Source organism: Anas acuta, chromosome 2, assembly GCF_963932015.1.
Source record: "Anas acuta chromosome 2, bAnaAcu1.1, whole genome shotgun sequence".
Classification (NCBI taxonomy): Eukaryota; Metazoa; Chordata; class Aves; order Anseriformes; family Anatidae; genus Anas; species Anas acuta.
The window spans coordinates 57,983,230-57,997,386 of record NC_088980.1 but is presented as its reverse complement, the minus strand read 5'-3'; the positions used below and the strand labels follow the sequence as shown (position 1 = coordinate 57,997,386).

The 14,157-nt window shown below is 43.1% G+C and overlaps 2 protein-coding genes across 2 annotated transcripts in view; one reads left to right on the top strand and one right to left on the bottom strand.

The window, feature by feature from the left end:
• The window catches only part of COA1 (cytochrome c oxidase assembly factor 1), a 52,518-nt gene extending 49,908 nt beyond the window's left edge, over positions 1 to 2,610 (bottom strand). The window contains exon 1 of the mRNA XM_068674872.1: positions 2,457 to 2,610. The gene's annotated coding sequence lies outside the window, so the exon portion shown is untranslated. The remainder of the gene's footprint in view (positions 1 to 2,456) is intronic.
• Positions 2,611 to 6,256: 3,646 nt separating this feature from the next.
• The window catches only part of BLVRA (biliverdin reductase A), a 31,839-nt gene continuing 23,938 nt past the window's right edge, over positions 6,257 to 14,157 (top strand). The window contains exon 1 of the mRNA XM_068674869.1: positions 6,257 to 6,414. Within this exon, the coding sequence (XP_068530970.1) occupies positions 6,406 to 6,414 (9 nt within the window). The 5' untranslated portion in view covers positions 6,257 to 6,405. The remainder of the gene's footprint in view (positions 6,415 to 14,157) is intronic.

Below are 14,157 nucleotides of genomic sequence, written 5' to 3'. Positions count from 1 at the left end.
TGCAAAGCAGGCGTCCTTCAGATCAGTATCTTAAGATCAGTTACAGTTCTCAGAACAACCACAAGTAGGGCTGCCACCAAATGATTCTCAGAGCTGCTCTAAAGGCTGTCCTGCTGACTTCCTAGGTAAGGTAGCCTGAGAAAATAAGAGAACCTGTTGTGAAATAATGCTTGAGTGGAGCTCTGGTGAACACCAGATCAATCACATTCGCCTGTGCCTGCTAGACTGTGCCAGGTCTATATAAAAGGCCAAGTGCAGGAACAGTCACATTGTTGGGGAGGGCATGTGTGTGCCTCTCCCTTTGTGTAAGCAGCAACAGTAAAAGATACCTTAACTGTAGCAAAAACAACCCAGCATCAACTCTTCCTCTTGCTTCATCTTATACTGTGGTCAGATCTGCAAAGCTAAGCATGTATCTTGCTTTTTTTTTTTTTTTTTTTTGCTCCTCTGGCATTATGTCAAAACCCAGAAGTTTTGTATTAGTACTTTCTCAGCCACTTTTCTATATCAACAGACATGCAAAGCCTCTGACTTCTAGGGAATAACCGGCTTTGAAGTAAAATACAGGCAGCAATAATCCATGCACACTTCATTAACTTCAGAACTGCTAAAGCAAAGTACTACTTAGAAAAAGCTGCAACATAGTAATGAAGGGTTTGGGTTTTATTTTTCTAATCCTGAAAGCTCCTTATCTCTATTCTCCATGTTTTTTCATTCAATTTACAGAAGTCCAAATTAAAGCTCATGTAACAAAGACGCTAAGTTTTGACTAACCTCTTCACTTCCTGCCCTACTCCCTCAATGCAATCCCTTTCTTCCTTAGGGGAACAAATGCAACAACTTGAACTGCTGCATTGTTTGGTTAAGATAACAATAATTTGAGTTGCTGAAATATCCCAAACCAGCCAAATGCCATTGAACACACAAAGTAAATGCGAAGAAAAGTTAAGATAGTGAAAGCCAGTAATTCTTTTCAAGTCTTAACTGAGACAAAGTGATCTCTAAGCACTACACTGCCGAAAGGACAGTATTTTATCTCTCGTCAGCATGCATGCATCTTTTTCTACCACACCCCAGTCACATTTAAGAGCCTTTAACGTGGGCTACTGCAGGCAACATAACTAGTTTACTGCTCACATTTCAACTGAAGTGTGTCAAAACAGACTGAGTGTATATTAATGCTGCATCAAGGTGCAGATGTAACCCTCTGCTGAAAGGGGTGCAAGAGTGGGCATCTGCAGGGTATGCCATGCCCAGAAAGCTGTGATACACTGGAAAACCAACTTTTAAGAAGCCAGCAGATGGCCAAACCCGATACAAGACGTACAGCACGATGTGCAGCTGGGGCAGTGGAACAGGGCCATCTTGCTGTCGCAGCCTGCTATTGCTCCAGCTTGTGAAAGGAAAGTGGCCTAAGGGGGCAGGCTCACTCTTTCGTGTGTCAGTGCTTCGGTTTATCAAAAAACGGCACTAAAAGAAGCAATCCAGCCAACTTTTGTGCCCTATGCTACGTGCTCTCTTCTTGTGCTTCACGTAAATCAGCAGGAAGTGAATAACTTTAAACCAACCGGGCAGGGAGGCAGAGGAGGAGTTAGCTTCAATAAAAAGGGATGGGGGCGAGCACACTGACAGACAGACCTTGTCTCATTTAGGGATGATCAATCTTAAACTGGAAGGCTTTGATTTTTAAGGAAAGATAGCAATTCGTTTTCTTCATGTTGTTATAAGAACATTAAAATATGCTCAGGACAACTCATTCAAAAGTTGTAGTAGAATGGAAAGGCAAATTGGACTCTAGTTTTCTTTGTGGGTGGATGACACAGTAAATGATCTGCTTTGTCTGCTTTAATTCTTCAAATTTCTTCTAGCTGTGCTTCTGCCATTAGCTTTCCTGCAGCACACGGTACTGTGGGTCCATGCCTTTTTTAACATCGCAGGGACTAAGTGCTGGTCCCATGGGGCAGCAGTGGGGCCGCTGCCTCCTCCACCCCAAACCACCTGCCCTGGAGCTGGCGGTGCACACCGGTGTCCCTGGAAAAGGTTATTTAAGTGGGTGAAGCTACTCTTAGGGGACACTTGTCCCTGAGTCGTCTTCACAGCACCTGAATTGTTTTTCATTGGTTTTGGTTGCAGCTCCCTAGATGAATTTGCCTCGCATCTAAAACCAGGCAGTATCTACTTAAAATATAATCACCATTAACACTGCCCTGCTAATCACACCGTGTATCTTACTGCAGTCGTTCCTCCCCTTAAGTGTCCTAGACTCCTCGCTCACCAGGCACGCACCCACCTCCTGCACTTCTCCCCCCCGGGGTGCCACCCCACTCTCACCCCCACCACCCTCACAAAGTGCTTTATCCACCATTCCCCCCCCACACACACAGAGCCTGGGGTCCCTCCCCGCCGCCATTTTGTGCCCCCTCCCCCGGCCGCCATCACGGCGGCGCCTGACTCACGGCAGCGGCGGGCGGGCGGGCTCACGCCTGGGCCGTGGGGGCCGCCATTGCTGCGGCGCTGCCAGGGGGCGCTGCGGGTGGCTGAGGAGCTGGGGGGGGAGAGGCGAAGCTGTGGCCGCCGCTGTGTTTAAACAAGGGGTTGGCTTTGGGGGTCCTTCTCTCTTCTTTGGGGCAGGATTGGGGGTTTCCTGGGTCTGTGCCCTTTTGGGAGGGAGCGGCGGGTGTCCCGCTATCGTGACCTTGGCTGTGGAGGTGAGGGGCTTGTGGTTGGAGGGGAGCCTTGCTTATGTTCTCTGTCAGATGACAGAAAAGAGGAATAAGTTGCATCTTTGCAACTGATTCTTTGCATCTAATTTGATCAAATTCCATAAACTGAGATATATATTTAATTACTATTATCTTTTCATTCCAAATGTATCCCTCGTTATTGTACCACAAGCTGATGCCCGTCAGTTTATTTAGCAGGCTTTCTGGGGCTGTAACAGACCAGCACTTAGGCTCTAGCATTTGTAAAGTGTGTTTATTGCTAGATTACAGGATCCCGAGTGTTGGCTCACAATAGCTTTGATTCATCTGAAATTAAATGGTGACTGTACCCGTAATTTCAGTGTGTTGTCCTGTTATTTCTCACTGTGTCATACATGCTTTGATAATACGTTGCATTGCTCTTCCTGACTGAAGAGCTGAATTCAACACTCTTCTCAATGCTGTTTTTTCTTATCCAAATAGTTTTCAACTTTTTTTTTTTTTTACATGTTTTGGCTTGCTGTACTAGTGGAATACTAGCTGCTATTGAATTCTCACAAACACACCTGCTTTTTCCCTTCAAGGACTTCAACTGCTTACCAGACAAGTTGTATCATAGCAGTGACAATTATTTTGTTGTGCAGTGTTTAGGCGTTCCTGACAAAATAATTGAAAAGTGAAAAACTGCTAGGTTGTAGCAAAGTGAGTTAATGCATCTGGCACTTGCTAGGACTTGTAACACTCCTGTGTCTGTGGCAGGTGAGAGTGGGGGGCAAAAAAAGACAAACAGCAAAACAAAGCAATGTGCAAATGCAACAAAAAATCCAGTGAGAAATACAGGACAACTAGAAGGGGGGTGGCAGCCCGTACTAGTGGGAAATCAACCTGTGCTTGTGCAAATAAGGCCTGTTAGGAGACTTGTCTGCAAAGCTGTAGGGTTTTTAACCCTCTTTCTTTCCTCAAGCCTCTCGTGCCTCTCTACTGACATCCATTCTTTGTGGGAATCTGTTACCTTTATGTTCAGTGGTGGTCTGACTCCAACATACCTAATTACTCTCTAAAAAAGAATCTGTTTTATACATTTCAGTCCTGAAGAAGGATTTTCATGCCAAAAGCTTGTCTACAGTTCTCAGCTATGCTTATGTAGTAGACCTAAGTACATCTGCAAGCCTTCTCCTTGTCAGTTTGCCATGATGAAAGCTGTACAATATCCATCCAACTTTGTTGAAGTTTTATTTGTATTGAAAGATCTTCATTATTTACAGATACTTTCTCTGCCATTTTCATACCAGTAGAGGAACAGACTGCTTAAGACAAGGCACTATTTGGTGTTGCTTCCAAAGTCAGTGTTTCCCCCTGCCCACATTCACCATCCTAGGGACCCCAGCTTCTCTTGCCGTGTTGGCTGCTCATCTCACAGCCACAAAAGGCTGCTCTGGAGTCCATGTCTCATTCCTCTCTGAAGGAAAAACTCCCCTGCACTCTGATCTTGCCTAGGTTTGGAGTTAAGTGTTCGATTTGTTATCTGGCCACCTGCATAAATACACAAACCTGTGGCAGACCAAGCTTGAGGCTGTTCACAGGGATCAAACAGCAAGCAGTGATGCCAAAAAGCATAGTTGTCCGACAAGTTTACGCTAACCTAAATTTACAGCATGCTGGAAAGAGGCAGTTCTGTCCTGTTTGGCTGCATGTTGCCACTCCCACCCTTGTTTTGGAAGCTGATCCATCTGAAAAGTGGAGTTGTTTTTTTTTTTTTTTTTTATATATATATATATATATATATATATATATAAGGTTAATTATGAGATCAAACAGGTTCTGGATCCTGTAGAACACATGGCTGTACAATTGATACCACTCTTTCTGAATCTGAAGATGCATCTGCCTCTAATCAGTCCCATATGCATTATTTCATACATTCTGCTATTTGTTATGGTTTCCTATCATGTGCTAATTGATTCATTATTTTTTGCTAAGCATACAGTCACATGCTACTCATTAGCAGTCCCATATGCTGAACTCATGTTGGATACCTTTTAAATGCCATATATCCTGGCCTGCCAGTCCTTCTATAGGCAAAACAACACATGTTGCTGACCTTCATTCATGCCTTGCACTTTAAACTTCCTGCTCATTAGTCTTCTATGTAATTCTTTAGTCACACTCTGGAGCTCCTCCTTATTGCAGTTGTGTAATGACTGTAATTAGAGCTGCTGATTACATAGATCCGTGCTTTAGCCTCTGGTACTACAAAGTGTTTGACAGGGGGAGGAAAGAATTTTGAAACACCATGTGACATTTTTGAAACACCCAGCATAGTTACATCAGTATAAAACCTGTGTTCAGATTAAGTTATTTTAGACCATGGAGGTCTCGCCTGTGTTATAGCTCTGTAAGTGGCTCAGAAAACATGACTATAGAAAAGCAAGTGTGGCTGTAAGGAGGCTAACTGGTTTCCTGACTACTTGCTGGTAGGGAAGTTAACTGGTCAGAATAAATGAGTGAGAAAAGATGAAAAGAATAGTTTATCCTATAACCTTACAATCCCATCCTGCAGATTTTTATAGTAAAGAATTAACAGGATCTACAGCTGCACTGAATTTTTAAGCCTTATAGGAAAAGATGGACTACTTATGCTATTAACACTTATAGATAGTGTGCCCTAAGGTTTTCTGGGAACAGGTTGAATAGAAGACATTTAGGTGGAAAAGATATTGTTACAGATTTCTCTGGAGTTATTTCTACTTTACATCTGAAGCAAGTGAGTACAGAAGCAGATCCTTTGTACCTGCAGTCTGAATTTGACACGGTTTCAGGTGCTGTCATGGTCTGAGTGCCCAACATCAGCACGGTGTAGCACGAGCTGTGGAATTCACGCTGTGTGTTTCATATTCTGTTTATTGCAGGAACTACTGGCCTCCAGGAAAACAGCTGCACCCTCCCAGACTTTTATCTTTCAAGCCCTGAACGAAGCAGCTGAAAGCCCTGTTGCTGGTAGATAAGCAGCACAAGTTGAGGGGGTAGTAGAGAGGCTGGCAGTGAGAGCTAGGTAAAAAGCATCTCTCCAAGGAAAAGCTGGTGCTAAAGCATGGTGCATCACAGCCCTGGAAGCAATTTCTACAGGAAGCAGGGCAAATAGCCCTGAGTAAGAGCTTGTGTAATGCCTGGGTTGTCCCAGCAGCTACTCCTTGTGTGCAGCCTGCTTGGGCGAAGCCAGGCACAGGCTGGCGCGGTTGCTTTTCCATCAGGGGGGTTTGGCACTGCCGAGACGCCCATTTCCCTGAGCAAAGACTCAGCCTGCACCATAAACCCTGCGGATGCAACAACAGGGCTGATGTGCTGGGCTCTGGGTGGTGCTCGGCTGCGACTTCACCGGGGTCTTAACCCGGGCTGCTTAACCAGGGGCTTCTCCAGGTCCCCAGGGGGATGAGGACGCCCCTCGCTGGCCAGGTGCTGCTGTCTCGTTATCTGCCGGGCTGAGCGCCTGCCTGCAGCAGCCTCTGTGGTGCCGCAGCTGCTTGCTGCAGGGCGATATCCCGCCCCTATAGCGCCCTTATTGGGTTCCTGGCCCAGGGGGTGTTGCCGCAGCGGTGTCAGGGCAGCGGGGCATTGATGTGCTGCTGCGGCTGCAGCGCGTTGTGTAAGGAGGAGCTGCAGGGAGCGGAGGGGAATTAAGCAGGATCGCAGTTCTCCTCTGTGAATGGAAGAGGTTAGTGACTATTACTTAACCCCTGCTAACAGTAATTGGGGGCTGGAAGCACCGCTGTAGTTTTCTCGCCCCCAAGGTGGGCAAGCCGGCGGGGGGAGCAGAGAGAGGAGAAGAGAAAAACCCTTTCTTTGGAAAAACGCCCAAGCTGCGCTGAAGCAGAGAATTAGCTTATAAATGATATGGAAGTGGCCAAGTAGCACAGCAGCGGGGTGGCTGGAGCAGTGTGTGGTGAGCAAGTGAGAGCCCACCCCAAGCCTCTTCTATGAGGTGTCTGCTGGGCTTCTTTACAGGAGTGCTGAGCTTCCTGCAAGCCCTGTTAAAAGCCACGGTTACTGCAGGTGTCTGACACCCCCTTCTGAAACCACAGCCCACTGACCTTAGTTCACCTGTGTGGAGATGATACTCTCCTATCCTGAAAGGATTGTGATGGATGGGGCCATGTTCCAGACCACCTTTGGTGGGAAAATGGCAATTCTCATCTTCTCAGATGCATCACAGAATCCACGCGTGAAGTAGGAACTTTACTAATATTACTTTATCCTCTAGTCACAGCTGTCACTTACCTCTATCTTAACAAAAAAAAAGACCAACCAAACAAAAACAACAATCAAGCCTTGTGCTGTAGCTCGGCCTACTCACAGAAAGAGGAGCTCAGCCTTTATATAACTTCCTGGTGTCATGCTGAACCTCCGCATTGGAGGTTGTTCAAAAAATCAAGCTAGTGTTAATTAGGGCAGCAGTTTATTGAACTGATTTTGCGTGAAATCATTTTTATCACACTCCTTCCGTTGGTTTGCCAAATTAATTTTCCTGGATTGAAGGTAGTCATTCAGCTGTTAGTCCTCTGACTCCAGTTGCTAACGCAGAATGACACTGTGCCAAAAATCAATAATGTAGTTCTTGAGCATCTTCCTGTCATTTGTATGAATAATGGGCAAATAAAGACAAATCGGTTTCAATAATACAAAATAAAGACAAATCTGTTTCAATAATACAAATCCAAACTGACGTTTAGTTTTCACAAAATGAAGAGCAATAGTTGAATGTTTAAAAGTATACTCAGATAACTAAAATGAGACCAAGTTAGCTAAATATCCTTCACAGATGTTTATGTTAAGAACTAATAATATATTCTAACCAAATAGACAAGTTACTGAAATAAAACTAATAGTGCTCTTATATCAAAACCTCTCTAAACAGGTTATTGTGTTGTTTCAGTTGGAAACTGACAGCCTGAAACTTCCTTCAAAATGCCAAGACTTAACTTAGTTTGTTAACTGAACAAATGTTTAACAAACATTTAGTGAACATTAGTGAACAAACATTAGTGAACATTTGTTCACTGAAGTTAAAAATGAATAGGAAATATAATAAAGCCTTAGTTAAAGTCTTACTAAAACTATTTTCACAGGCAGTGGATGGAACTTAGACATTCAATTAATGATATTTTAAATATTTAAGTATTTAAAATATTAATGGTTAATATTTCTACTGTAGGACCGGGGAACTTCCCTTATACTTGAGGGTTAATGTATTCTGGACTTGTCCTGCTAAATTCATGTGGATGTTCTCAACAGACTCTTTTCTAATACCAACCTCATGGTTTCTTTAGCAAGCGAGCTCAGTTACTGCTTAGAAGCAACCAGAGTTTAAGTCAATGCAGTATAGTTTTTGTTATCCTTATAGGAAGGGCAGTGCGTATTTTATATAGCTGAAGAAAATAATCGATCTAATTTTCAGGGTTTTTATTATCCTTGTTACTTCCCAAATTGTTGCATTAACCAAACATTTCAAGAATAAACAAAAAACAAAACACCACATTTAGTTTTGGGATACTTAATTTTAAAAATCAAAGAAATGAGCTTTTTTTTTTTTTTCTTTTATTTTTTCTTCTCCTTTTTTTTTTTTTTTTTTTTTTTTTTTTTTTTAATAAAGGATATCTGTAGTATTGACTAGCTTCAGAAACTAAGCCCAGCAGAACTGGATGAAAGATCAGCCGTTTCATCTATGTACTGAAAATTAACTGTTCACGTTGAAAACAAGTGAAAATGAACCAATAAATGAAATGACTGGGTTTTGAATTAAAACTGGAATCGCTTCCTATTTTGTACTTGAATATCAGAATTTCAGTAAGATGCAAGAATGAAATGCACATTGGCTTTTTTTTTATGGTAAATCTGAAGTCACCTCAAGTTTCCTGTGGCTGGTGGGGAGGATATATTGCATGCGCTTCCGTGCAGATTTGTTGTAAGAAGCGTCAGTAAGTGTTTTCCATCATTTCTGGTAGGGTCCATTGCAATTTTCTCTGTGCTGCCCTCCTCAGTCAGGTAAGCAGCAGTCAGGCACAGGGTGTAAAAACAAACCAAAGCTGGGGAGAAGTGGAGAAACCAAGAGAAAGGGCTTGGGTAGGTGTTGGGGTTTGCAGTGGGAGAATAACTACCCAGGGGAAGAAGTTCCTTTGTTTGACATATAGTTATATAGTTGCATCAACATACATAGGGCCAGGAATAACTCTTTCAGCTCTAATTTTCAGGCAACTGGTTATCTTTCTGAAGCTTGCAGTTAGTGCTCATTGTAGTAAGAGGACTTGCTCGATAAAGAACTGTATAAACATAACATAAGGCATCAAAATGGTTACTTCATTGAAAGGGGAATGAGGGGAAAAGCTGTCTGAAAAGCCAAGGCACTTAGCAGCTTAATCCTGTGTTAGAAAAACATTGAATGTGTACATGCCCTGTTATAAATTGGTAGAACAAAGGTTGCTGAGGGGCTGTCCCCCTGATCTGGAGCCAGCCTTGAGTCATAGAAATTGCTCTTATGCATGTTGGGCCAATCTATTAGGCTTACACCTGGAAACCTTATAAAATAAGTGCAATTATAATAAAAATATAAAAATATATTTGACCTGTTTCTTCTCAACTAAGCAAAAAGAGCTTTGGCTTTTTTATGTGAACTTAAGCATCCCCTACAGTAACATTTGCAACCGAGACAGAGCTCTACTGTGCTAATTGGAAAGAATTGCAGAAAACACACCTGACCGGGAAAGATAATGAAATGGATTTGCTAATCCTGTTATTCCAGATGAGTGGAATCCACTATGTAAAATAGAACTGAACTTTCCTTAACAATATGAGTTCAACAGCATAAAAGAAGTCTCTCTATTTTATTTTTCCTCCTTAGTACAGCATTATAAGCCATTTAGAAAGACCCTGGCTTGGGCAACTAGAGTTTCTGTTATAGTAACTATCCTAAATGCCAAATTAAAGGCTGTACCGTGCTTGTTAATAAAGAAAGCCTTTCTAGTAGCTCAAGTAATGTTACCGTGTTTATTAGCTTAGTGAAATGTGTAGGCAGAAAGGGATCTTTACCATCTTGCTGCAACCTTTGTTCTGTGAGTGAGAGCAGATGAAAGCTTCCAGAAGGAATACAGAATTATTTAATAATCACAGAATTCCTAAATGAGAGAGAGAGAAGTGGTACAGGATGTGAGGGAAGGACTTGAGACCATAGTCATTCTCATCGAAACACCATGGATGTTTTTAGCCATGCTAAGAGCTGTAAAGCCTTGTGAACCTTTCTGTTTCTAGGGAGAGCGGCACTTAGTCACTATTTACTGTCTTTTGCAGGCTCCGACACAGATCAGCAACAGAAGACTGGTTAGTCTATTATTTTATGATGATGGTAGAGACTGCACTGGCTTGCTCGAGCTTGTCTTTGGAGTAATTAGTTAATTTTTCTCAGGCACAGCACAATTGTGTGCAGCTGGAATTGGAATCAGCATGTTTGTATAATTCTCTCTGTGTTTGGTCTCAGTGACAGATACAAACATGTAAAGGACTGAGGTTTTGTCCCTATCAAATCAGGTTCATAACATACAGATGGAGAAGGTAATTCAACTCCTGGCCTCTGCTGTCTTCTGAAGCTGTGATTCTTTAGTGGCAAAAATCTGTGAGGAACTTGCAGAAAAGGATAAAATTCAGTGACAATCAGTGACAATTCACTGTTAAGTGATGAGCCTATAATAAACTGGAGTTGGTACAGTTCTGGCATTGGAAGTGACCTTGTACTTTGTCTGCTTTTGTTCTTGGTATCCAATGTAAGACAAGTGGATGTTTTTTTTTCCTATGGAGTACTTGCATTTGCAGTTTGAATGTCTGGGATGCAGGGTCTCAAAAACAGGCCTGAAGTGTCTTAGGGTCATTGATATCAGTGGCTGCTGGAAACGGTTGCTTTGGAGAATGTGATCACAGAATCACAGAATCACAGAATTTTCTAGGTTGGAAGAGACCTCAAGATCATCGAGTCCAACCTCTGACCTAAAACTAACAGTCCCCACTAAACCATATCCCTAAGCTCTACATCTAAACGTCTTTTGAAGACTTCCAGGGATGGTGACTCCACCACCTCCCTGGGCAGCCCGTTCCAATGCCTCACAACCCTTTCAGTAAAGAAATTCTTCCTAACATCTAACCTAAAACTCCCCTGGCGTAACTTTAGCCCATTCCCCCTCGTCCTGTCACCAGGCACATGGGAGAACAGGCCAACCCCCACCTCGCTACAGCCTCCTTTAATGTACTTATACAGAGCAATAAGGTCACCCCTGAGCCTCCTCTTCTCTAGGCTGAACAAGCCCAGCTCCTTCAGCCGCTCCTCGTAGGACTTGTTCTCCAGGCCCCTCACCAGCTTCGTCGCCCTTCTTTGGACCCGCTCAAGCACCTCGATGTCCTTCTTGTAGCGAGGGGCCCAAAACTGAACACAGTACTCGAGGTGCGGCCTCACCAGAGCCGAGTACAGGGGGACGATCACCTCCCTAGCCCTGCTGGTCACAGTGTTTCTGATACAAGCCAGGATGCCGTTGGCCTTCTTGGCCACCAGAGCACACTGCTGGCTCATATTCAGCCGACTGTCCACCATCACTCCCAGGTCCTTCTCTGCCTGGCAGCTCTCCAACCATTCCTCTCCCAGCCTGTAGTTCTGCTTGGGGTTATTGCGCCCCAGGTGCAGGACCCGGCACTTGGCCTTGCTGAACTTCATACAGTTGACCTCAGCCCATCGGTGATTATAGGTTGGAATTTGTAACATGGCAACAGCTGAGCAAAACTCTGCTTTTGAAATCTCTTTTACACTTACTTTATTGCATTGTAAAGTAGAATAGCTATCCTTGCATTTAGCCCAGTATTTACAAAGATAAGGCACTCTGTCTGTCCTTGTATGTCCGGCATTTGTGAAGAGGTCCTGAGTCCGAAGGCTGTTGAATAAATCTTTTCAAAATAAACAGGCCATTTGCCTGACTCTGATTACTGGTTAAAAATAACAGTATTCTGACAGGTGGTTCCAGCCCAGTCCTTCCTGGGTAGGACTTGGTGACAACTGGCTTGGTCTAATAATATTTGCAATATTGATGCAGCAAAAACACAGCAAAATAATCACAAGAACATACAAGCTGGTCTGTTAAATGGGACTCAGAGAGGCTGGAAGGCAGCTGGTCCTTTATCATTGAGAGAGAACAGGTTCGCATCCCTTTTCCTCTTGCCCTCTGAACAGGGAATGTGGCAACACAATTCTCTGGCTGCTCCAAGCCCAGTTTTCCCAGTAGACTCCACCAGAAAGCTGTCTCAAGAGGGCAGAAATAGGGAATACAGTCTTTATTCCCTGCTGGCTACAAAGGAGGGTCAATTTTGCACTGAGGAAATGTGCTGCATTTTTTTTTGCTAAATGCAAGGCCAGCAGTTTTATTCCTTTCATGTACTCCGGTTGAGAGAGCACTTTTCCGAAAAATTGCTGGCCCACTGCAGCTTACCACCATCCCCATCAGCTGGCTGGTACCTTCCCAGGCTCAAATGGCCCATAACTTTGGAAACAAACTATCATTGTTTTTAAAGTACGGGAGCTAAATTCCTCCTGTCCTAGGTGCTGCTAAGATACCAGCTCCTAAGGGAGCATGAAGGTGGTGCTGGTAACCTAGAAGAAGTAGCCATTAAGCTTCGTTTGGTTAAACAACTACTAAATGAGTCTTGAGCTCTTCAGCATTCATCTTCGGGTTCCCATGCTACAGAGATGGACTTTTTCATCATGAGTTGTGAGAACAAAAAGAAGTTCAAAGTACATTCCTTTACGGTGTGCTCATTATTGCGTTTAATTTCTAGCCCCTTCATGACCTCATTTTTGCTTATATGCCTGTCTGGGATAAACTTTCCTGTTCTAGACCATGGAACCCAAATCTGTATGGTCAGGGGAAAAAACATCCAGCCTGAGTGCAAGTTAGTCGAATACCTTGTGAGTCTGGCTCACAAGGCATTGTTTGGCTGCAATGTTGCACATCTTCCCTGGTTCTATTAGATCCTAACCAAAGTGAGGATCTAAGCAGACTGGGAGGACATAATGTTGCAGAGAGTTACGTTACATATTCTGAATGGCTGAGGCTCAATTACCTTCTTTATCTACATGAGTCTGACCGTGGGAGGGAAGAGCAGAGGTTTAGTTTCTGATACCTTATGTGGGAGTCTGTAAAACAGTGACAATTTATAAATGCCCTTGTGCAGTGGTTGTGTTTATGATACTAAGGTAGGATACCTTGCATTTTCCTTTTTCTAATGATCAAAAAATGATGTGATCTGTCTGAAACAGCATTTTGTGGAGATGCCACGATCTTGCCTGGAATGCGAGTGACTTAAATATTTGAAATTAGTCCTACACAGTGAGTTTCTTAACCAGAACCTCAAAATGCTTGTTGAGTTATGCTAGCAGAGGACAATGAGAAAAGAAGGCATTTAGACTGAATTTTTAAAAAGCTACAAGGCTGAAGAAAATAATGAGCAGGATTGCTGCTACATTATAAAATATCGTTTATGTGCCCATTGGTAGCATAGGATGGTAGTGGTCCAATACAGCCCCTTGCCTTTTTTTCAGAACTTAGTGACCTCTTTAGCCACTTAAAGGAATGGTGCAGTTAAGGAAATGAACCTTTGAAAGAGAATAGAGCTCTTTTCTTATAAAAGTAACTGTTAAATCTTTTCCCCAAAATACTGAAATATACCCACTTCATGTTCCCACAATAAAATCTGGGTAAGAGAAAGGTTTTTTTGTTTGTTTGTTTTTGTTTTTTAAGCCAATTCACTAATTATAGATATTTGTACGGAGATTTTGGAGGGTGTCATGAGTTTTGTAGGTGCTGCCAGCAGCTTCACTGATCCCAAGTCAGTGAGATTTAACATGGTATTTAGAACCTACTCTGCTATATTGTACGTGAAGTCAGTACGCTGGCACAATCCATCTTGTATCCTCCAGATAATGTTACTGTGAGGACCCAACCACCCAGTCAGGTTATCATTTATAATAAGTTTTGTATTCAAGACACATTGCCATGCGCAAGACAGAGATACCTTATCTGTGAGTTGCAATAGACATCCATTTCCCTTTAGCTACGTTTTGAATATTAGTAGTTGTTGGAGAGGGTCAAACCTAGGAGGATCTTCTCTTTTGCTTGTGGTTGGACTCAACATGATGGCTGTTTTTAAGTCCCTTTGAAGACTTTGTCTAGCAATGAATCTAGTGATGTTGGGTCTGTGAAGAGGCAGTTGTAAATTGGAACCATTTTGTAGGTCACTCTTTTACTTGTTTCTTGTAATAGTTCCAATCTCTGGGTTGGCACACTTGAAAGTTCAGGTCTAGGCATGCTCAGAGCTGTCTGACTGTACAGGCAACCCAAAACTTCTGGGTAATTGAGCTACCTGCTTGGCATAT